Source organism: Podarcis erhardii (genome assembly GCF_964252035.2).
Source record: "Podarcis erhardii genome assembly, chromosome: 1".
In the NCBI taxonomy this organism is placed as follows: domain Eukaryota; kingdom Metazoa; phylum Chordata; class Lepidosauria; order Squamata; family Lacertidae; genus Podarcis; species Podarcis erhardii.
In genome coordinates, this window is record NC_138497.1 from 139346069 (window position 1) to 139371577 (window position 25509).

Below are 25509 nucleotides of genomic sequence, written 5' to 3' on the forward strand. Positions count from 1 at the left end.
CTGATGTGGATAATAAATACACCAAAAAGGTTCCATAGCACACCTATTGTTCAAAGAGACTATTAGAAAGATAGGTGTGTATGCTACTCATCCATGCAAGTCATCTTCAAGTACATCTGTAAACATGGAAGAGACTCATAGGAATTTGCAAATAATAATGTAAAAAGCACACAGATACTATACCACTGATGCAGCTCAATGTAGCTATATTTAGAATATTTAATTATATCTTTAAATAAATTGGTGTTATGCAGATTTTGAAAAACCTGTAATGTATGCAAATAACATAATGCAAGAAGCACCTGGGGTTCTTTTACTTGATTTGATTGGGGATCTGTAATGATGATAGGATATCAACAGTATCTATTAACGTGAAAGACAGATAAAACATATAGTATGCAATTCTGCCAAGAGAAGATGACTTCACAGAGATTAGAAACCAATTTCCTATGTAAATCAGAAGCCAATCACAGGCAAAGTGATGCTTTCAATCAATTTACAATGAACAGACTTGTGACAAAAAACAAATAAATAAGAGAAATTCATTGCTCACTGACATAAAACAGGATCTCTCTGTTGGTTTAAAAAAGCTATTCTGGCAAAGCCAACAGCTTAACTGTGCCAGTTCAGAGGCAAAGAAACTAGAGACACATCTCCATGGCCACAGTTGTGTGGAGGAAGTAATGTCTGGACCAGGATGACCATGTTCGTCAAGCACTGCTTCCTGGTGATCTGCCCAAATGCAACAGGTATTAAATGGGTTTCCGTGTTTACACAAACTACTATTAGGCAATGGTGTTTCATCAGCATGGTAGTGCTGAGTCTGGTGTTACTACTCCATGTAACCATACTCATGGAGAGTTTTAGAATATTTGAACCTACACTGGTGGAGATCTTAAGCATTAACTTGAAAGTGTACTCTACTTAAGTACTTACTTCCACCTAAATATGTTGAGAATTGTAGGGCGGGACTGTACAACTTGTGAGTTAATAAGCTGAGCAAACCCTGTTTCTGCAATTCCCAAGGCAGGTTTATCAAGCCCTTGGACAGGGGGCAGGGGCAGTGTCACCATATATGGTTCAAGGGCTGCATCTGGTTTCATGCATTGTGAAGTCCCGTGCTGAGGAGTTTAAGACTGAGTTATATACTTCTAAGTGGGGTTCTGCTATCTTGGAAGGACAGAAATCATGGCAGGGATGACTGGAAGCAATAGGTAGGAACAAATTATAGCTGCCTCGTTATCTTGTGCACCAGACATCTGTCATATACAGAAGTGTATGAAAGAGACAGGATGTTTGGAAACCAGGTTTTCAAACAGATTCGAGCTAGGAAGGGTGATTTGCCAGGTACTTGCTGGAGTCTCAAGAAAGCAGCCAAATAATATAGTCAGTGTCTCCAAAGACTTACGGTTCTTCATGGCAGCAAAGCCTGCTGCTCCTTTGAAATCCCTAATTTCTACATTGTGAGACTTCAAAAAAGTAAACAGCTTGCTGTCTCAATTTTCTATGCTACATCTCATACCCTGAACTATTACTTATTGTCCAAAATAGTGTTGTATAAGTAACTGTTAATTGTATTTTGTATTGCAACACTTGAACCAAAAGGCTGTTTTTGTGTGTGCACGCACGTGTGCATGAAATGGCATTACAGTGATAGACACTCTGCTGGCTTTAGCAACCACAGTGAGTTATGCCTTAAGAGTAAACATATTTTGGGGCTAGTGATGGTTCAGCCTTGTGGCTCCATAGCTTCCCGCTTCTTAAAACAATTTCGAAAGTTAGGACATAGAAGTCCAGCGCTAAACAATAGACCTGGAAAAAGTTTGAAGCTTTAGTAGGCAACAAACCTTTCTTCTCTTCACAACCTGTGTCAGATTTCAGGGTATGACTGCTGCTGTGCAAGGAATCTTTTGAATCTTCATTTTCATCCAGAACCCCAGCAAAGCTGATCTTCCTCTCATACCTGTGCCGATCCATCTCAGGGTCCAAACGCAACCTGCAACTCTCCAGGTCCTAAAATATTACACGAACCACAGAAGCACGTGACTATCATGGGTACCAAGTTTTATTCTAATGTTAAGGAAAGGACCAATAAACTCAATCAGAAAGGTTGCTTTCTCCATTTGTATCTTCTAACCTCTCACTTGTTTCATCAAGGAGCTTAGAGCAGTGCACATAGGGATATCTCAATTTACCCTGGTAGTAACCACAAGGAATAGGTTAAGTTGACAATGCATTTTATTGCCAGCCACCTATATATAATTTTACTTGATACTGTTTTTATTAAATGTCACTTATGCAATGTTGCATTGCTTTTCACATGTTTATCATTAGGCACATCATTAGGCGCGAGTGATCATGCTCTTCTGAAGTTTACTATACAGCGGAAAGGAGCAGCCAAGCATATTAGGACTCAATTTCTTGACTTTAAGAAAGCCGACTTCATAAAACTTAGGGAAGTGCTGGGTGAGATCCCATGGACAGTAATACTAAAAAGAAGGGGAGTTCATGATGGCTGGGAGTTTGTTAAGAGGGAGATAGTAAAAGCACAACTTCAGGCAATACCAATGAGACGGAAACATGGAAGGTGCCTAAAGAAGCCAGGGTGGCTATCTAAAGAACTTTTAACTGAGTTAAGATTAAAAAAGGATGTGTACAAAAAATGGAAAAGGGGGGAAACCACCAAAGAGGAATTCAAACAAATAGCCAGCACGTGTAGACACAAAGTCAGAAAAGCTAAAGCACAGAAAGAACTCAGGCTTGCTAGAGAGGTTAAAAGCAACAAAAAAGGCTTTTATGGGTATGTTCGTAGCAAAAGGAAGAACAAATAAACAGTGGGGTCACTCAGAGGAGAAGATGGTGAAATGCAAACAGGGGACACAGAAAGGGCTGAACTCCTCAATGCCTTTTTTGCCTCAGTCTTCTCCGATAAAGAAAACAATGCCCGACCTGAAGAATTTGGAGCAAATGATTCAGCAGAGGAAACACAGCCCAGAATAACTAAGGAGATAGTACAAGAATACTTGGCTAGTTTAGAGGTATTCAAGTCTCCAGGGCCAGATGAACTGCATCCAAGAGTATTAAAAGAACTGGCAGATGTGATCTCAGAACCACTGGCAGTCATCTTTGAGAATTCCTGGAGAACAGGCGAAGTTCCGGCAGACTGGAGGAGGGCAAATGTTGTCCCTATTTTCAAAAAGGGGAAAAGAGAGGACCCAAATAATTACCGCCCAGTCAGTCTGACATCAATACCAGGGAAGATTCTGGAGCAGATCATTAAGCAAACAGTCTGTGAGCACCTAGAAAGGAATACTGTGATCACCAATAGTCAGCATGGATTTCTGAAAAATACGTCATGTCAGACTAACCTGATCTCGTTTTTTGACAGAATTACAACCCTGGTAGATGAAGGGAACGCAGTGGATGTAGCCTACCTTGATTTCAGCAAGGCATTTGACAAGGTGCCCCATGATATTCTTGTAAAGAAGCTGGTAAAATGCGGACTTGACTATGCTACCACTCAGTGGATTTGTAACTGGCTGTCTGACCGAACCCAAAGGGTGCTCATCAATGGTTCCTCTTCATCCTGGAGAAGAGTGACTAGTGGGGTGCCACAGGGTTCTGTCTTGGGCCCGGTCTTATTCAACATCTTTATCAACGACTTGGATGATGGACTCAAGGGCATCCTGATCAAATTTGCAGATGACACCAAACTGGGAGGGGTGGCTAACACCCCAGAGGACAGGATCACACTTCAAAATGACCTTGACAGATTAGAGAACTGGGCCAAAACAAACAAGATGAATTTTAATAGGGAAAAATGTAAAGTATTGCACTTGGGCAAAAAAAATATGAGAGGCACAAATACAAGATGGGTGACACCTGGCTTGAGAGCAGTACATGTGAAAAGGATCTAGGAGTCTTGGTTGACCACAAACTTGACATGAGCCAACAGTGTGACACGGCAGCTAAAAAAGCCAATGCAATTCTGGGCTGCATCAATAGGAGTATAGCATCTAGATCAAGGGAAGTAATAGTGCCACTGTATTCTGCTCTGGTCAGACCTCACCTGGAGTACTGTGTCCAGTTCTGGGCACCACAGTTCAAGAAGGACACTGACAAACTGGAACGTGTCCAGAGGAGGGCAACCAAAATCGTCAAAGGCCTGGAAACAATGCCTTATGAGGAACGGCTAAGGGAGCTGGGCATGTTTAGCCTGGAGAAGAGGAGGTCAAGGGGTGATATGATAGCCATGTTCAAATATATAAAAGGATGTCACATAGAGGAGGGAGAAAGGTTGTTTTCTGCTGCTCCAGAGAAGCGGACACGGAGCAATGGTTCCAAACTACAAGAAAAAAGATTCCACCTAAACATTAGGAAGAACTTCCTGACAGTAAGAGCTGTTTGACAGTGGAATTTGCTGCCAAGGAGTGTGGTGGAGTCTCCTTCTTTGGAGGTCTTTAAGCAGAGGCTTGACAACCATATGTCAGGAGTGCTCTGATGGTGTTTCCTGCTTGGCAGGGGGTTGGACTCGATGGCCCTTGTGGTCTCTCCCAACTCTATGATTCTATGATTCTATGATTCTATTGTAAGTTGCTGTTGTGATCCCTTGCCCTGCAAGTCAGAGTAGAAACTAAAATAATAATAATGATGATGAAGATGATGGCTGTGCCCAGTGTTAAGCCAGTGAGTTTCACAGTGTGGCAGAGATTTGAATCCAGGTTTCCCTAGCTCCAAGTACATAGACTGTCTCCTACTCCACACTGATCAGGGCTGGCCCAGGTCATTTTGCTGCTAGAGGCAAAGAAGAAAATGCTGCCCCTCCAGTCCTCTGCCTCCTCCTCTCCCGCTGAACCACCCACCCACCAAGTGGGTGAGAGAGTCTGTTCGCTTCTCATGAATTGTCAGAGACTGGTTGGATGAGGAAGAGTGGGGGCAGCCAGTGGTCCAGGAGGCACCTGTGGGGTAGGGGAATTTGAGCCAGGTTCAGACTGGTAGGACAGAGAGGACTCATCGGCAGAGTGTGCTGGTGAAAGGGAGAGTCTTGAGGTAGGTAGCCACAGACACTGATAGAGAAGGAGAAGGAGCTGTGTCTCCTGCTCTGCAATACAGCTTGTTCCCCATCCCCACTGTACTGTACTGTACTGACTCAGCTTGTTCCCCATCCCCACCCTCAGCACAGGAACGAAGAGTCCAGAAAAAGCTGAAACAGTTAAGAAAAGCTGAGTCACAATGAAAAAAATGCATGGAGGGAGGATGAATAGGGGACGGAAGGGGCAGGAACTTTAGCTTCTGCAACTGACCTGCTTAACTGATGGAAGTGCTGGGTGCTAACTCTTTGACCTCGGAGCAATAAAGTTAATCACTGCAAGCATTGTGCCTGGTCTGCTTACAGCATCAGACAACAGACGGAGGGGCCTTTCTGGCAGCCTGACAAGAATTTAACAATAGATTTTTTCAGCTACTCAGCTGGTTTTCTGGTTTCCCCCCTCCAATTCTGCAACTTGTGCTTATTCTTTCTTTTTCCCTGTCCTAGATTGTCTCCAAAGTAAATTCCTGCCTTTTGCTCACCACAAGAGGCTCCGTCCGCGGCCTGGGCATGTAGGGAAAGGTCTCTCGAAGGAATGTGGTGATCTCCAGGAGGAGCTGACATGCTGCCATCTTCAGTGCAAAAGGACAGCAACATTTGGTGGGGTTCACAGTACCTAAGAAGTGACATTTATATATAGATTGGTTTTATTAAAAATAGCACTAGGAAAAATACATATTTAAAAACAGATGGACAGCACCACACATGGTACACAATACAAGCTGCATATGGAACACTATGGCCTCCTCGCAATATTTTTCTATTTTTACTAACAATCTCATTTGCTGTTATTGCCAGGTAGCACTGGTAATTCAACAACAACAGGATTTCAGTGGTCTCAAAATCAAACTGTTCTATGAATACTGATGTTGAAATGCATACACTTAGACCCTGCTCACCTCTAGAAATGTCACACATCATTTTTCTCAGAGCAGAGGACTACCAGAGGGCAGAGGCACTGGGTTCTGCGTGACTGGGTTCTGTGTGACTTCACACATGTCAAGTCACACACATCGGGAGGAGGCCATGAGGCTCAGGGAGGTTTGTCGCCAGGCGGTAGCCCCAACGAGGCCTTCTGCCGCCACGGAGAGGCCCAGAGGGCCCAGCCCCTCAAGACAGTGGGGGCTCATCCCCATAGAGTTGGCCTCTGTGCCAGAGGGTGTGGCTGCTTTTCTTACCCACACTCACCCAAACCCAGTGCTGCTCTTATCTCTTCCCCTGCATAAAGAAAAGCAACTGGGAAGGAGGGGGAGATGTTATTGGTAAAATAAAAAAAATTAAAAATGGAAGAAAAATCCCCATAGCTTTTCTTTTTTTAAAAAATAATATTTATTACTTTTTTAAAAGGAAAAAGAGAGAAAAGAAAAAAGAAAAAAAAGAACAAGAGCAAGAAAAAATAAAACAATACAATACAATATATAAACCATACAAAACACAACCTCAACACATCACCCAACACAATGAACAAAACAAAACAAAACAAAAACAATTTAAAAACATACATCATACCTTTTCCATATTCTAACTTTCATTTCCTTATATCATCGACCTCCTCTCACCTCCCTCTTTGTATTCCACTTCCATTAATTGTTTTAGCAATTCCTTTCCATCTTTCTCCATTTTCTATCATATAAATGTCTTAACATATTTTTAATCTTATTTCCATTAAAATTAATATACTTATTTAAGCTTAACTCCTTATAGCATTTCTACTAAGGCCATAAAAATTCATTCCAACATTTTCCTGTCACTCATTAATTTTACAATATTTCTATATATAGACTTTAAATCTTCCAATATTCTTCCACCATCTCCTCTCCCCGGTCTCGGACTCTGACAGACACTTCCGTCCACTCCATACAGTCCATCAACCTGGAGATCTTATATCCGAGGCTCTTAACTCTTTTCCACATCCCTTCTGCACTTCTTCTTCATATTCTTTGATGCTAAAGAGCAGATCTCGAGGAAACTCCAATCCAACGACACCTCCACTCCCTCTCGACAGGTCAGCCAAATTTCCACAATTAAAGCTAGGATTCATAAAGTATTTCAGGGCATATTTCAAAATTCCTCCAACTCCAAAGGCCCCCCGAGCTCCAGTCTCCTCCTGACCCAAGTCCATATTCCAAAAGTCAGTTAATCCCTGCATAGAGGGATCTTTTCAACTTTCCTTTTCCAGGCCAGGCCAGGCTCCGATCTTCAGAGTCTGACTTTTTCTAGTTTCAATCATAAAGGGCCTCAACTTATAGTCTTCGATTTGCCTCTGTAGGACTAAGGCTCCCCCTTGTATTGCTTTAGGTTCGACAACAGCAACTTTCTCCCCATAGCTTTTCATCACAACTAGATTAGGCCTTGGATATTCCTATCATATATTACAGTGATGGAATAATTAACTGAAAAATATGTTATTGAACAAACTGACCAACAGCAAAACTGCAGTTGTTTTAGGTAGGATAGAAAGGATAAAATGTCTGTATTTTCGTTTCTGTTATATTAGTGAATGTTTGCCATGCAAATCTTATGCCACATAACACGGGGGTGGGGGTGGGGTGGGGAATGGGACTCTGACTGTTACTCAGTACCAGGCTTTCTCAACCTTTGGCCCCCCAGGCGCTGTTTGACTACAACTCCCACCATCCTTATGTTATGTTGGACTACAACTCCCATCATCCCTAGCCAACAGGACCAGTAGTCAGAGATGATGGGAAGTGTAGTCCAACATAACATAGGGATGATAGGAGTTGTAGTTGGACAACAGCTGGGGACCAAAGGTTGAGAAAAGCTGTACTACACTGTTGAATACTTAGAACCACTATGCAGGAAATGCATATCTACTACATGTCGTAGTGAATGCTGTTAACCTTTGGAGGAATATTTGGTGGCATGGGGCAGACACACAAGGGCCATGGCTTCCCTAATGGGTGCTCACTACATTTACAGGTGCTCGTCTTCACTTCAGTTCATTGCACTGCTCATATAACGTAATGATGAAGTAGTCTTTGTTTATCAGATGATTGCTGCTTAGTTCCTAGAAGCCTAATGACTGCCCTTCCAGCTATGGCCCTGAGATAATCAAGAAGGGAGAGGAGGGGAGGTCTGAGCTAAGTAAAGTCTCTCCTCACCTTGCCTAACACTCAACAGTAGTGCCAGATGTGCCCATCAAAAGGACATTCTGTCACAACTGTCACATCATGGGCCATACATGAGAGTGGGCTCTAGCACATCACCATAGGACCGTCAAACCAAGCTTCAGGTTTCTCTCGCCTCTGTCCATGACAGATTTAGCCAGTTAGTTCAACTCAATCGATGAAATTAAGCTCCAACCCCCAAATTAGATCTCATCACCTTTTAGGGTTTCTAGGCCCAAGTCCTGAGAGGACCACTCTGCACTCAGCTGATATTATCCATGGGCATTCTGTGAGCTTCCTCCCAGTTTAGATTTATGTACAGGTGTCCCTCTACTTATGCAGGGGCTGCGTTCTGGGCCCCTGCACACATAAGCAAAAATCGCATAAGTGGGGAGCACCCTCTAAAAAGCCTCTAAATGTCAATTTCCCCCCTGCTTTCCAGCTCTCTCGCCACACAACTCTCTCTTCTACTAGAATTGAAGTTCTGGGACCAGCTGGAGGATGCACAGAAAAGTAGCTACTGCTCAAACGATTTTTCCACCAAAAGGAAACCAAAGCCAGGTAAGTGCCAAAGCCCTGAATCCTCTCTCCACTTGGGGAAACATGGAATGTGCCAAAATCTCTATGTGCTAACTATTTAAGTCTGAAGACTGCTAGAAGAAATCAGTGTCACTGTAGTTAGTAGGTTAAGAAACAGAGAGTGATAAGAATTGGGTGGGGGGCAGAGTACCAGAATTAGCAAAGCTGGTATATCTGTCCAAGTTCTTTTTATTGATTAATTCCATAAAAAAAAGAAGGACTAACACACAGGTAAACAGAAAAGAATAGTACACAAACAAACAGCAATAAAAAAAAGAGAAAAGAAAAAAAAAGAAGGAAAAAAATACACAAAATTGTAGTTTTCACATTTACAATGTTACATAACCATCCCTTTCAAGACTTCCTTCAGCTTGTCCGTAAATCATTCAAAGTGATGATTAAAATTACGCATTTCTTAGCTTATATTGTCATTGTGTCTTTCTCTATCTCCTATTTGCTTTGCACAATAACTCATAGTCTTTCACAGTGCGTCTCTGAATCCCTTTAGCGTTGTTTGTCCCTCACTAATATATTCCAGGTAATCTACGTACTTTCCCCAATCCTTGATGAACACTTGGTCTCTTATATACCTGACTTTTCCTGTCAGTTTATCCAACTCCGCGTAGTCTAACAGCTTTGATCTCCACTCCTCCACCGTTGGTATTTCCTGCTGTTTCCACTTCTGAGCTAACACTATCCTTGCTGCTGTAACTGCATAGTATACTAGTCTACAATCTTCCTTTTTTATCTCGTGCCCTAATATCCCTAATAGGAAAATTTCTGATTTCTTTGTGAACGTATATTTTAGAATCTTCTTTAGTTCAATGTATATTTTTTCCCAAAACTGTTTCACTTTTCCACACTCCCACCACATGTGGTAAAAGGACCCCTCCTTGTCTTTACATTTCCAGCACTTGTTGTCCACCTTATACATTTTCGATAGTTTCATAGGTGTTAAATACCACCTGTAGAACATCTTCATGACATTTTCCTTTATCGTTATACACGCCGTAAAATTTAGCCCATCCTTCCAAAGTTTTTCCCAGTCCTCAAATTGTATACTATGACCTACATCCCTTGCCCAGCGAATCATCACCGATTTGACTTCCTCATCTCCTAGGTTCCAGTCTAACAGCATCCTATACATTTTTGATATGATTTTCACTTCGTTATTTATAATCTCCATCTGAAATTTGTAGTCTTTGTCTGCGTAACCTCTTTCTTTAATATCTTTTCTAAACATCTGATTCACCTGAAAGTGATGTAGCCAGTCATAAACATGCTCCTTTACTTGCTCGTATGGTTTTAGCTTCCATTTCCCATCTTCCTTGGTTAATAACTGACTATATGTTGCCCAATTGCTTCTCATATTAATAGTCTTCACACTCATTGCTTCGAGAGGTGATAGCCAATGTGGTGTTTTCAATTCTAACAGATTTTTATACTTTTCCCATATTTCAATTAGTGGCCCTCTAAAAATATGGTTTTCAAATCCCTTATGCGCTTTCCTTTTATTCTGCCATAAGTAGGCGTGCCAGCCGAATCTATTATCGAATCCCTCCAAATCGAGTAGCTCCCTATTTACCAACTTTACTCAATCTTTTATCCAACAGAGGCATGAAGCCTCGTAGTATAGTTTCAAATCTGGCAGTGCAAAGCCCCCCCTTTCCTTTATATCCGTTAATAATTTGAACTGAATTCTAGGTTTTGCCCTGCCAGATGTATCTTGAAAGTAAAAGTTGCCAGATGTATCTTGAAAGCAAAGCTGGTATATCTGCACACTTCCTTGTTATCCTCCTTTCCCTTTCTTAGCATATGCAACTACAGAGAGCCACTAATTTCTTCAGCCCTTTTCCATGAAGCTTGAAATATGCAGGAAGACACCATAGAGCTACAGTTCTTCTCCACACCTCCATTGTTGCGGCCTTCTCTAAACAGTAGTTCTTCCGAGGGACAATTTATACAAATGAAAGTATGTCTATAAATATTTTTTTCTGAAACTGTCACTAGGAAACTAATAATTCCATTGTGTCTCTAGAAAGTCTAATAGAACATGAAGACACAACAGGCATTTGCAGAGAGGCAATTCTCTACACACAGCTATCATAATCATAATCAAATTATGCCATGCATTGCAGCACTTGGGGAGAAAAGAATTAGATGTATTCAGGAGGGATGTCAAATTCTAGATGCCCACACCTCTCTGACTTAGATATCCCACTTTGTTCTCTATGTTCACTCATAAAGAAGCAGTCATGCAGCTAGACCTACCTAGTCCCATTAAATATCTCCAATTTTACTCCATTAAATACCTCCAATTTTACTCCATGTAGACAGCAACTTGAGCAATGTTTGCAATGTGAGGGTGAAGATAAAGACCCCTCTACATATCCTCCTGCTTTAAACTTCAAACTATGTCTATGTAAAGAGAGAAGACAACACCTGGCTCCATTAATTACATATTTTAACTAGGATTCTAACCCAAATATTTATACTAGCGTTCCTCCATAGCTTTTTACTAATCTGTTCTTAAAAGGTAAAGGTAAAGGGAACCCTGACCATTAGGTCCAGTCGTGACCAACTCTGGGGTTGCGGTGCTCATCTCACTTTATTGGCTGAGGGAGCAGGCGTACAGCTTCCAGGTCATGTGGCCAGCATGACTAAGCCGCTTCTGGCAAACCAGAGCAGCTCACGGAAATGCTGTTTACCTTCCCGCTGGAGCGCTACCTATTTATCTACTTGCACTTTGATGTGCTTTCGAACTGCTAGGTGGGCAGGAGCAGGGACCAAGCAACTGGAGCTCACCCTGTCATAGGGATTCGAACCGCCGACCTTCTGATCGGCAAGTTCTAGGCTCTGTGGTTTAACCCACAGTGCCACCCGCGTCCCTGTTCTTAGAACATTGCAATTGTAGAACAAAGCCAACAAACTTACAAAAAGCTCTAATGGATTACATACTTTTTGGAAAACAGTAGAGCGAGCTCACACACGAATATGATGTTTGGAGAGGATATTGTACTGAACATCAGTGTAAACTGCACTCTGTATTGGCATGAGGTCTTGTCATGTTCTGCATATTCATTTTGATTTTAAAAACTTCCTGCCTTCATAAAGAATATGTACTATTGTAACACTGCGTTATACGATGTCCTGTTTTCCATGTTTTTAATGCAATGAACACATGAACATTTGATATCTAGACTTCCGGTTTGGATCGCAAGCAGTAAGGGAGCGTGGAGAAGCCGCTGAAGGGCTTTTCCGAGCCGCATGGGAGTTTTTGGGGCAACGCAAAGGCACTGCAACCCTGAAATCTCAAGGGGGGCCCCCTTGAGGGAAACGCTAACCAGCAGCGTTGGAGTGGTTCCGACGTTCCTTCGGGTTTTTTCTTTTTTTGGAGAGACTCGGGAGCGACGGGACTGAGAAACGCGAACGGTAAGCTCTGCGGACCCCGTGTGGCGATGCCTCCAGCTCTCACTGGAAAGGTGACAAACCTCCGTAACTTTAAGAGCAGAAACCTTAGTGTTTTGGGATCAATCTTGAGCTAAAAATTATGAACTATACACTAAGGAAGCTCTGGATGTAAAAGGATTTAAATAAGGAGCCCGACCTGTTTTTCGGAGCTAAAATGGCGCTGGATCTAAAGTCGTAAGAGCGAAACAAGGAAATGACCACCCACTCGCTGTAGAAACAGAGAAGTGAAAGTCCTCAGCAGTAACTAAGCGAGGCAAAGGAAACAAAGTAAAATAAAAGTAGTGGAAAGAAAAAAACCTTTAGAGACTTTGTATTTTCTTTGGAGAGTACTAAAGAATAAGGGGAAGAATTAAACTGAGTGGTTACAAGAAACGCTGAAGCCTTAACACAAGACGAAAATATAAAGGAGAAAGAGGGGAGAGGAGAAAAAAGACGGAATAAACGCAAAGGCTTCAAAGGTGCTGAAGAAAAAAAAAAAATCCCCGCTCATTACTCTCTCTGCTCCAAATTTAGGACTGTTTATATCATAGTTTGAGCAAGTAATTATTCCTTTTCCCCCCAAACCTCAACTCTGGACTCTAACCTCCTCCTCTTAAAAGAATTTGGAATTTTGGTCTCTTTTTTTCTGGTTTCCCCCCCTTATTTTTCATTATTAATTGGTTGGGGATTTTTTTACGAACTGAGCTTATACGGTCTTACTAACACCCCTATTAGGTCAATCATCTTGAGTGACCGGACTAGTTTCTGGAATATTCCGTACGTTCAAGGGTCTGGAATTTCTGGAACCTGAATTACTCACGAACTGAGTTTAAAGAGAGGTGGGATCAGAGGCATATACCCCCCCCACCTGATGGATAAGGTCTAAGTTTGGACCCCCGGACTCTCTTTCTAACACAGCTTTCTATCGGAATAACTCAGCAAGTGGCCGGAAAGCTTAGAATTTGGAACTTATTCATTTCCACGGACTATCCCTGGATTGTATTGGAGCTTTGGAATTTTTGGAACTTTCTGCCTCCTTTTTCTTCCCCAACTTTTCCCTTTTTATCTTTTATTCTTTTTTATTTTTTATCTTTTGTTAGATATAGAAAGAACCTTACTTAGATAGATCATCAAACATTGCTTATACTCCTTTGAACTGGATTAAGCCAACCAAGTGGCTGAAGATCGAACAAAAGGAAAAATAAACTGTCCTTATTTAAAACAGAAGTTGGATACAGGTTAAACCTATGACCCTCCTGTCTTCTTTGTTTATTTTTTCCTCGTTTACAAAGGTTCCCTTTAAGACTGGTAATTCTCTAATGGCCTTATTATAGGACCTTTACCCTTACATTTCTAATAAGTCTAAATATTGATTATGTACTGAAACGTTTGGACTGTAAATGAATTAAGTAGGTACGGAATCTCAAGAATTTAATTGACATTTGAAATTATGGATTTTGACTTGGAAAATTTATAAATGTAAAGTGTAAATAATATTTTGATACATTAGGAGAAATTTAAGGGACTGGGGAAATTTGATTGGTTAGAATTATAGAATTACTCCACATCTCTCTGCTGGTTTACAATTGGTAAAAATTGGATATAGACGGATTAAGTGAACACCATTGTATTTATTCTTTGATAATTAATTAAAATCTGCCAAGATTGTGCGCCCTCTAGGGGAGAGTATAAACAGTACAGGAAATTAAATTTTCAAAAATAAAAATAAATAAATAAATATATATGTATAGAAATTAAAGATAAAAAAAGGAGAGAGAGTAGAAATGGGAAAAATGTCTGCAAAGAATGGAAAAAAGATAGGAGGAACACCATCAGAGAGGAAAGCATCTCGGCAAGAAGAAATTAAAGACCTAGACATCCTATGGTTAAAAATAAAGGAGGAATTTAAACAGAATGAAATCCATATGAAGAAAAAGTTAGGAGAGATGCATGAGTTGATTGATAAGAAGATAGAGGGAGCAGTAGGTGAACTGTCAAGTAAAATAAAAGACTTAACGGTTCGATCAAAGATTCTAGAAGACTCAAACAAAAAACACACACAGAGAGAGATGAAAGAACAGAGGGAAGAGACAGATAGAATAAAAGAGGATCTTGGAGAACTGAATAGGAGCCAAGACCAAATTCTGGATAATTTGGCAATGATGGAAATGAAACAAAAACAGTTAAATTTAAAGTTCAGAGGAGTAGGAGAAGAATTTAACGAGAACATCAAAGAAAAAATGATTAAAGAATTGGCGAAATGGTTAGAACTGAAGGAAGAGGAGATTGCACATACGATAGAAAATGCCTTTAGAATAAAAATAAGGTCCAAACAAGCAAAATCGAAAAAAGTTCCAGGAGATTGCTTAGTTATATTTAAGTCGATAGAGATGAGAAATATAATCTTAAGAGAAAGCTATCAAAAGAAATTAATAATTGAAGGCAGACCAATTATTATCTTTAAAGAAATACCAACCAGACTTCTACGCAAAAGAGAAGGTTACAAACAGTTAGTAAGTGTTCTAAAAAAGAACGGTATACAACACAGATGGGAATTCCCTGAAGGGATTTCCTTTTTCTATAAAGATAAAAGATTTAAGATTACTGAGAGCCAGGAAGTGGGTAAATTTTTGCGTAGATATGAAAAAGACCTCGGGAAGGTGGAGGAGAGATATGGAGGGAGAAATGGAGACCTAGGAGAGAGAAGAAGAAGAGAGAGAGGAAGAGAACAGGAAGAAAAAAGAAGGGAAGGAGAAGAGGAAGAAGAAGAAGAGGAAACAGAAAACAAAACTACTCGAATTTAAATTGATAATTATTGGTTTAGCGGAAAGTAAACATAATAATGAATCTGAAAATTTTATCATGGAATGTAAATGGTGTGAATGAAAAAAACCAAAAGGAATTAAATTGTGAATGTCTTGAAAAGAAAGAAACTTGATTTAATCTGTATACAGGAGACACACATGACCAAAAAGCATAAACACATTTTGTTAAACAAAAAACTGGGAGTAGAATTTATAAATTCCATAGCAGGAAAAAAAGAGGAGTAGTATCACATGTCAATGAAAAATGGGAACCTAAACTGATTTATAAAGATGACGAAGGGAGGATACTGGGGGTGCAAATTAACTTCCAGGGTGAAAAATTCAATGTGATAAATATATATGCCCCGAATTCGAACAAACTGGAATTTTTTAAGAAATTAGAGCAAGTTTTACTAGAGTTAGAAGGTAACAGGACGATATTACTGGGAGACTTTAATGGAGTGCCGGCACCAGAAATTGACAGACAGACAGAAAAGAAAAAGCGTAACCAAGGGAAACTGCCAAGATCCTTTGAGGATTTGGAGGAAAATCTGGACTTAACAGACATCTGGAGACACAAACATCCAACAGAGAAGCAATTCACCTTTTTCTCAGAAACACACAAAAGTTGGGGCAGAATCGATCAAATCTGGATCTCAAGAGAACTTACTTTAAGAACCGCAAAATGTGAAATCCAACCGAGAACACTCTCTGACCATAATTCGATAATGCTGGAAATAAAAGGTGCACCACAGATGGAGAATGAATGAATATTTACTGGATAGTGAAGAAGTTATTGAAAAGGCCAAAGTCACGTTAAAAGATTATTTCGATCTGAATCTCAATACAGAAACAAGTATAGAAGTAGTTTGGGATGCAAGCAAGGCAGTCTTAAGAGGTTTCTTCATCCAGCAAAATAACTATAAGAGGAAAATAAGAGAACAAAAGAAAGAAGAAATCCTCAGTCAGCTAAGAGATTGCGAGAAAAAACTGATAACAAACCCGAAAGACGAACAAAACATACAAACAATAAAAATATTACAAACACAATATTCAATGTTAACAAATCAAGAAATCGAATGGAAAATTAAGTTAATGAAGCAAAAATATTTTGAATCAGCTAACAAAACGGGTAAACTATTGGCTTGGCAACTGCGAAGAAGGCAAAAACAAAATGTGATAAATAAGATAAAAATAGGGGAACAATTGATAGAAGACCCAAAAGGAATAAAGGAAAATTTCCTCAAATTTTATGAGAAATTGTATAAAAAAGAAGATGAAGATTTAACTCAAATAGAAAAATACTTAGAAGACTGCAGTGGGAAGACCATAACAAAGGAAGAAAGAGCTCAATTAAACAAATCTATAAAAACAGAAGAGATCCAGAATGCGATAAGAAAAATGAAAATAGGGAAGGCCCAGGGAACGGATGGACTGTCTGCCAAATATTACAAAGTATTTGAGAACCAACTAATGCCAGTGCTATGAGATATCATGAATAATATTCTAAGAGGAGGAAAGGTACCAGAGTCATGGAGAGAGGCTCATATTACGTTGATCCCCAAACCGGATACGGATAAATTAAACATTAAGAACTACAGGCCTATATCATTATTAAATAACGATTACAAAATCTTCGCAGAGGTTATGGCAAATAGACTGAAAAAGTGTTTAGTAAATTTAATTCATAAAGACCAAGCAGGATTCCTCCCAAATAGGTTTCTGAAAGATAATGTAAGACATACTATAAATATAATTGAATATTTGGAGACTAAGAATGAGGTACCTGCGGCGTTAATTTTCATCGATGCGGAAAAGGCCTTCGATAATGTTTCATGGTTGTTCCTACTAAAAAGTATGGAGAAAGCAGGGATAGAGGGCGAGTTTATGAAAGGCATAGAGGCAGTATATTCGAACCAAACTGCCAAATTGATTATAAATAATAACTTAACAAATACATTTAGAATCGAAAAAGGAACAAGACAGGGATGCCCTCTCTCCCCGCTTTTGTTTATTATGGTACTAGAGGTGATCACGAATAAAATAAGAGCAACACAAGAGATTCAAGGGATCAAAGTAGGAATAAAGGAATATAAATTAAAAGCCTATGCAGACGATTTGATGTTATCCTTGGAAGAGCCGCAAAAAAGTGTCAACAAAGCGCTGGCAATATTAGAAGAGTATGGCAAACTATCCGGTTTTAAATTTAATAAACTAAAGACAAAAATGATGACCAAAAATCTGGGAAAGCAAGAAAGAGAAAAATTAGAGATTCAGAATGGAATTAAGGTGACTAAAAAAAAAAAAAAATCTAGGAATCTGGCTAACTACAAAAAATATAAATTTAATCCAAAACAATTATTTGACAACATGGAAAGAAATTAAAAAAGACTTAGACATTTGGAATAGAGTCAAACTTTCGTGGATGGGTAGGAAGGAGGCAATAAAAATGAATGTACTCCCCAAAATGTTGTTCCTGTTCCAAAACATCCCAGTGATTAGAGGTCTCAAAATATTTAAGGATTGGCAGAAAACCCTTTCAAAATTTATATGGCAGGGGAAAAGGCCGAGAATCAGATTTAAATTACTCACAGATCGAAAAGAAAGAGGGGGATTCTCAGTCCCAAATTTAAAACTATACTTTGAGGCCGCCTGCCTTTGTTGGATCAAAGATTGGATAACCCTAGAAAATACCGATCTATTAGACCTAGAAGGGTTCAACAATAGGTTCGGTTGGCATGCCTACTTGTGGTTAAATAAAGAAAAAGTACACAAAGGGTTTTCAAGCCATATTATTAGAGGACCACTATATGAAGTTTGGGAGAAAAATAAAAAACTTTTAGAATGGAAAATACCCTGGTGGTTGTCCCCAACGGATATTTTAATAATTAAAAAAGCAAATATGGAAGGACAAAGATTGACATATGAAGACCTACTGATAAGATCTGAAGGCGGCTGGAAACTGAGACCATACGAAGATTTGAAAGGAAAACTAACAGGCTGGCTACAATACCATCAAATAAACGCAATATGGACGGAAGATAAAAAAGTAGGAATGAATGAAAAGAAATCCAAATTTCAGATAGAAATAATTGAAGGTAAAACTAAGTTACTATCTAAAATGTATGATATACTATTGGAATGGGACACCAAAGATGAGGAAATAAAGGAGGTTATGACAAAATGGGCAATGGACCTGGGATATAATATAGAGTATGAAAAATGGTCAAAATTATGGAATGACGGAATAAAATTTACGGCAAGTGTCGCACTTAGAGAAAATTTGGAAAAGATGATCTATAGGTGGTACATCACACCAGTAAAATTAGGAAAGATGTGTAAAACAGGAAATAAGGCCTGCTGGAAGTGCAAAATAAAAGAAGGCAATTTCTTCCATATGTGGTGGACGTGTGAGGAAGTGAAGAAATTTTGGGATTTGATTTACAATGAGTTAAAAAAAATATTTAAATATACCTTCCCTAAAAGACCAGAGGCCTTTTTACTAGGAATAATTGGGGATGAAATTAAAAAAGAAGACAAGATTTTGTTTCAATATTCGACAGCAGCGGCCAGAATACTAATTGCACAAAATTGGAAAAGTACAAATTTACCAACGGTGAGGGAGTGGCGATCAAGATTATTTGAATTTGTTGAATTAGCAAAAATGACACAAAAAATTAGAAACCAAAAAAATACAAAGTTTATTGGCGATTGGAATAAATTTATGGCTTATATTGAAGGAAATCATAGAAACTTAAAAACTATAGCAGGTCTGTTATAAAACTTACGATGTGTAAATCAGTTATAATTACCAGCTGCAGAAAATGGAGTTTGATATTAAGAAGCCCGAAATCGGGAGGCAAGGAAGTCAAACTTTATGTCTGAAACTGTTTTTGTCATGTGTGCTCGTTTTTCTTTTCTTTTTTTCTTTTCTTCTTTTTTTGTTTAACGCTTTTGTTGTAACTGAAACTTAATAAAAAGAATAAAAAAAAAACATTTGATATCTAGTTTACACTAACCTAATTTCCATTTAGTTTTGGTTCTGGTGTGTAAATATTAAGGGAATGGAGATGAATACTATCTTATATCTGGAAGGCTATCTCATCCACATAATTTATAGCATTAAGGTTCCACTTATAGTTTTTAACATGACATTGTCTCAGTTAAGAACTAATAGTTTCTGCAGATCTGTCATAAGTTTGTCACAGTTGTGGCTTCTAAGGGAGCACCTGTAAGGATCTGGTCGGTGTACACTTTTGGACGCAACAGAGGAAACTGACTAAAAATCTCAGCAGGTTCCCTTCAGGATCAGGATCTTTGTATGTAATTAATTAAATACTTATTTGCCCACTTTCACTATATATGGACTACATACATAAAACATGACCAGTGTTTTTGAAAGGAGGACCATCAAAACAACCTGGCAAACAGTCACCCAAAAGCTAACAGAGTTCAGTCAGTTTTATTCATGGTTGGTCAATTCAATTCAAGGAGAACCACATCCAGAATCAGCGCTGGACATAAAAAGTTGCCTTCTGTTGAGTAAGGTCATTAGTCTATCTAAACCATTACTGTCCACTCCAGCGGTGGGGAATCTAAGATCCTCCAGATATTGTTGAACTGCATCTCCCACCATCCCTGGCCATTGCCATGCAAGATGGGGCTGATGGAAGCTGGTTCCCCATCCCTGATGTACTCTGACTGGCAGCAGCTCTCCAAGTTCTCAGGCACAAAAATGGTATTTCCAGGCATTGCCATGTGAAATTATTGTAAATGTCAATGCCAGAACAGAACATCAGACCTTCTTCATGCAACTAATGTGTAATACCATCAGAGATGGGTAAATCTTTCTCTTTTTCTCACTTTTCCAGTAACAAGTTCATCTTATTTCCATGGCAGTTTGTGGATTTCCCCCCACTAAAGTCCACATGAAACTGCACCAGCACATTAGTGCAAATTTTTCCAAGCACACACACATTTCTATGCAATTTCCCCTAATATAATACTTTTTATGCTATATGCATTTTTATGCACACTTTACCCTGGCAAACGTATTTCTGTACCGACTACTTGGCTTTTATTGCGAAATTAAGAGAAGTGTGAATCTTGGAAGTTGGCTGTGTTCACATTTTTTTTGGAAAGTACAAATTAAGGAAAATCACCTTTAAATGTGGTCTAAACTCCAAAGCCTAGGGCTTGCCAATCAGAAGGTTGGCAGTTTGAATCCCTGTGATGGGGTGAGCTCCCATTGCTTAGTCCCAGCTCCTGCCTACCTAGCAGTTTGAAAGAATGCCAAAAAAGTGCAAGTAGATAAATAGGTACCGCTCCGGTGGGAATCATAGAATCATAGAGTTGGAAGAGACCACAAGGGCCATCGAGTCCAACCCCCTGCCAAGCAGGAAACACCATCAGAGCACTCCTGACATATGGTTGTCAAGCCTCTGCTTAAAGACCTCCAAAGAAGGAGACTCCACCACACTCCTTGGCAGCAAATTCCACTGTCAAACAGCTCTTACTGTCAGGAAGTTCTTCCTAATGTTTAGGTGGAATCTTCTTTCTGGTAGTTTGGAACCATTGCTCCGTGTCCGCTTCTCTGGAGCAGCAGAAAACAACCTTTCTCCCTCCTCTATGTGACATCCTTTTATATACAGATAGGTAGCCGTGTTGGTCTGCCATAGTCAAAACAAAACAAATTCCATCCAGTAGCACCTTAAAGACCAACTAAGTCAGTTCTTGGTATGAGCTTTCGTGTGCATGCACACTTCTTCGTATCTGAAGAAGTGTGCATGCACACGAAAGCTCATACCAAGAACTGACTTAGTTGGTCTTTAAGGTGCTACTGGAAGGAATCCTTTTATATATTTGAACATGGCTATCATATCACCCCTTAACCTCCTCTTCTGCAGGCTAAACATGCCCAGCTCCCTTAGCCGTTCTTCATAAGGCATCGTTTCCAGGCCTTTGACCATTTTGGTTGCCCTCCTCTGGACACGTTCCAGTTTCTCAGTGTCCTTCTTGAACTGTGGTGCCCAGAACTGGACACAGTACTCCAGGTGAGGTCTGACCAGAGCAGAATACAGTGGCACTATTACTTCCCATGATCTAGATGCTATACTCCTATTGATGCAGCCCAGAATTGCATTGGCTTTTTTAGCTGCCGTGTCACACTGTTGGCTCATGTCAAGTTTGTGGTCAACCAAGACTCCGAGATCCTTTTCACATGTACTGCTCTCAAGCAAGGTGTCACCCATCTTGTATTTGTGCCTCTCATTTTTTTTGCCCAAGTGCAGTACTTTACATTTCTCCCTTTTAAAATTCATCTTGTTTGTTTTGGCCCAGTTCTCTAATCTGTCAAGGTCGTTTTGAAGTGTGATCCTGTCCTCTGGGGTGTTAGCCACCCCTCCCAGTTTGGCGTCATCTGCAAATTTGATCAGGATGCCCTTGAGTCCATCATCCAAGTCGTTGATAAAGATGTTGAATAAGACCGGGCCCAAGACAGAACCCTGTGGCACCCCACTAGTCACTCTTCTCCAGGATGAAGAGGAACCATTGATGAGCACCCTTTGGGTTCGGTCAGTCAGCCAGTTACAAATCCACTGAGTGGTAGCATAGTCAAGACCGCATTTTACCAGCTTCTTTACAAGAATATCATGGGGCACCTTGTCAAATGCCTTGCTGAAATCAAGGTAGGCTACATCCACTGCATTCCCTTCATCTACCAGGGTTGTAATTCTGTCAAAAAATGAGATCAGGTTCGTCTGACATGACGTATTTTTCAGAAATCCATGCTGACTATTGGTGATCACAGCATTCCTTTCTAGGTGCTCACAGACTGTTTGCTTAATGATCTGCTCCAGAATCTTCCCTGGTATTGATGTCAGACTGACTGGGCGGTAATTATTTGGGTCCTCTCTTTTCCCCTTTTTGAAAATAGGGACAACATTTGCCCTCCTCCAGTCTGCCGGGACTTCGCCTGTTCTCCAGGAATTCTCAAAGATGACTGCCAGTGGTTCTGAGATCACATCTGCCAGTTCTTTTAATACTCTTGGATGCAGTTCATCTGGCCCTGGAGACTTGAATACATCTAGACTAGCCAAGTATTCTTGTACTATCTCCTTAGTTATTCTGGGCTGTGTTTCCTCTGCGGAATCATTTGCTCCAAGTTCTTCAGGTCGGGCATTGTTTTCTTTATCAGAGAAGACTGAGGCAAAGAAGGCATTGAGGAGTTCAGCCCTTTCTGTGTCCCCTGTTTGCATTTCACCATCTTCTCCTCTGAGTGACCCCACTGTTTATTTGTTCTTCCTTTTGCTACGAACATACCCATAAAAGCCTTTTTTGTTGCTTTTAACCTCTCTAGCAAGCCTGAGTTCATTCTGTGCTTTAGCTTTTCTGACTTTGTGTCTACACGTGCTGGCTATTTGTTTGAATTTCTCTTTGGTGGTTTCCCTCCCTTTCCATTTTTTGTACACATCCTTTTTTAATCTTAACTCAGTTAAAAGTTCTTTAGATAGCCACCCTGGCTTCTTTAGGCACCTTCCATCTTTCCGTCTCATTGGTATTGCCTGAAGTTGTTATTTTACTATCTCCCTCTTAACAAACTCCCAGCCATCATGAACTCCCTTTCCTTTTAGTATTACTGTCCATGGGATCTCACCCAGCACTTCCCTAAGTTTTGTGAAGTCGGCTTTCTTAAAGTCAAGAAATTGAGTCCTAGTATGCTTGGCTGCTCCTTTCCGCTGTATAGTAAACTTCAGAAGAGCATGATCACTCACGCCTAATGATCCTTCCACTTCTACCCCACTAACCAGGTCATCAACATTGGTTAGGACCAGATCTAAAATGGCTGTTCCTCTTGTTGCTTCTCCCACTTTCTGGACAACCAAGTTGTCTGCAAGGCCAGTGAGGAATCTGTTTGACCTTATGCTCTTGGCTGAGTTTGACAGCTCACGGAGGAGGAGGGCAACCAAAATGGTCAAAGGCCTGGAAACAATGCCTTATGAGGAACGGCTAAGGGAGCTGGGCATGTTTAGCCTGGAGAAGAGGAGGTTAAGGGGTGATATGATAGCCATGTTCAAATATATAAAAGGATGTCACATAGAGGAGGGAGAAAGGTTGTTTTCTGCTGCTCCAGAGAAGCGGACACGGAGCAATGGATCCAAACTACAAGAAAGAAGATTCCACCTAAACATTAGGAAGAACTTCCTGACAGTAAGAGCTGTTTGACAGTGGAATTTGCTGCCAAGGAGTGTGGTGGAGTCTCCTTCTTTGGAGGTCTTTAAGCAGAGGCTTGACAACCATATGTCAGGAGTGCTCTGATGGTGTTTCCTGCTTGGCAGGGGGTTGGACTCGATGGCCCTTGTGGTCTCTTCCAACTCTATGATTCTATGATTCTATGATTCTGTGACATCCAGCAAATATCCGGGTAATTGAAGGACCCCATTACTACTATCTCCCTTCCTTTTGCATGCTTGGCCATCTGTTCCAGGAAGGCATCATCTACGTCCTCCGTTTGGCTTGGGGATCTATAGTAAACTCCCACAATGAGGTCACTGTTATTCTTCTCTCCCTTAATTTTGACCCAAATGCTCTCACTTTGGCTTTGAGGTTCTAAATCTTGGATCTCTTCACAGGTATACACATCCCTGACATATAACGCCACTCCTCCTCCTTTCTTGTCTGGTCTGTTTCTCTGAAATAGATTGTATCCCTCCATTATTACATTCCAGTCGTGGGACTTATCCCACCAGGTTTCAGTGATGCCTATTATGTCATATTTAGTTTGCTGTACCAAGAGCTCAAGCTCATCTTGTTTATTACCCATGCTTTGCGCATTAGTGTACAGACATTGAAGTCCATTAATCATTCCCCTGTGACTCTTATTTAAGGATTTTTTCCTCCCACCACTAGGTCTGCGTGCTGTTTGCTCCATTTGGTCTATGACATTTGGATGATCATCTTCATCAATTGATAGACTCCTACCTTCAGGAGCACTGTCTTCCTCCCCCACATTAGCCAGTTTAAAGCCCTCCTGGTGAGGTTTCTGAGATTTTTGGCAAAAACATTCCTCCCAACCGTTGTGAGGTGCAGCCCATCGCTTGCCAGAAGTCCATCTTCAAGAAACTGCAGTCCGTGATCTAAGAATCCAAACCGTTCCTGTTTACACCATTTGCGAAGCCAGCTGTTCACTTCCACTATTTTTCCCTCTCTCCCTGGGCCACGTCGTTCAACTGGGAGGACAGATGAGATGACAATTTGTGAATTTAATTGCTTCAATTTCCTGCCCAGAGCCTCGTAGTCTCTTTTGATCTTCTGGAGGCTATTGCTTGCAGTGTCATTGGTTCCCACATGAACCAAGAGGAAGGGGTATTTGTCAGTCGTTCAGTTACATCTTGGATCTTAGCCCCAGGGAGACAGCACACTTCCTGAGACATCTTGTCAGGCCCACAGATCACTGCTTCTGTTCCCCTCAGTAGGGAATCCCCTATCACCACTACACGCCTCCTCTTAGGTCTGGTCAGGGTTCTTCCGTGAGCTGTCCGTTCCAAGGTCGCCTGCACATTCCCTGAGGACTGACTTTGCTGCTCGTCTTCATATACCTGATCGACTGTAATGAGGGAGAGATCCTCAAATGGAGTCTGCTCTTCGTCTTCCATGCTAGGGGAGAGGACCTCAAAGCGATTGTGTATTTCTAAACAATCAGAGCAAACCCTGGGCCTCCTACTTCTTTGAGTCACGTTTCTCCATATATCTGGCTCCTGTGTTGGTGAACTAGCCTCCTTCTCAGGGGAGTCCCCTGTCTCCTCCTTGGTGGAGACGGTGTGCTCTGTTGCTTCCTAGAAGAGCTCCAGCTCTCTAATTCTTTGGAGCGTAGCTACACGTTCCTCCAGTTGCTGGACTTTGTCTTCTAAGAGGGCAATCAACATGCAATTGCTGCAGGTAAAGCTGCCTGCAACCTTTGGCAAGATGGCAAACATTGAGCAGGAACCGCAGGCGACTGCAGCTGTTCCCTCACCCTCCATCTTGAAAACGTGTCATTGGGGGTGACTACAGCGGTCCTCCATCATAAAAAGCGTGCAGACAGGACAAATAACTCCCCCCCCCAAAAACCCTAGGTCTCCCCCAACAAACGTTTGAGACTAGCTCCCCTAAATCTAAAAGATGGATCAAACTGCGCGCGCCGCTGCCCTGCAACCTCTGATAAGCTCCTCCCACAGCTAATCACCTGCCTCAACAGAAACCCTGCCCCCTCTGACCTTTGCACAGGGAGAGCAGCTAATCAGCCACAAGAAACACACACACAAGAAAACCCTTTTTGCTCCTTCTTCAGCTGCTGCCCTGCAAGTTCGCCAGTAGCGGTTTAGACATGCTGGCCACATGACCCGGGAATCTGTCTGTGGACAAACACAAGCTCCCTTGGCCTGAAAGCAAGATGAGCGCCACAATCCCATAGTCGCCTTTG

General features: G+C 40.9%; 1 protein-coding gene across 1 annotated transcript in view; it reads right to left on the bottom strand.

Moving 5' to 3' along the window:
- UNC80 (unc-80 homolog, NALCN channel complex subunit) overlaps positions 1 to 25509 on the bottom strand; it is a 162193-nt gene that overhangs the window by 72759 nt on the left and 63925 nt on the right. Inside the window, exons 22-23 of the mRNA XM_081879748.1 lie at positions 5572 to 5705; positions 1848 to 2013 (exon numbers count right to left, since the gene is read on the bottom strand). Coding sequence (XP_081735874.1) covers positions 1848 to 2013; positions 5572 to 5705 — 300 coding nt within the window. The remainder of the gene's footprint in view (positions 1 to 1847; positions 2014 to 5571; positions 5706 to 25509) is intronic.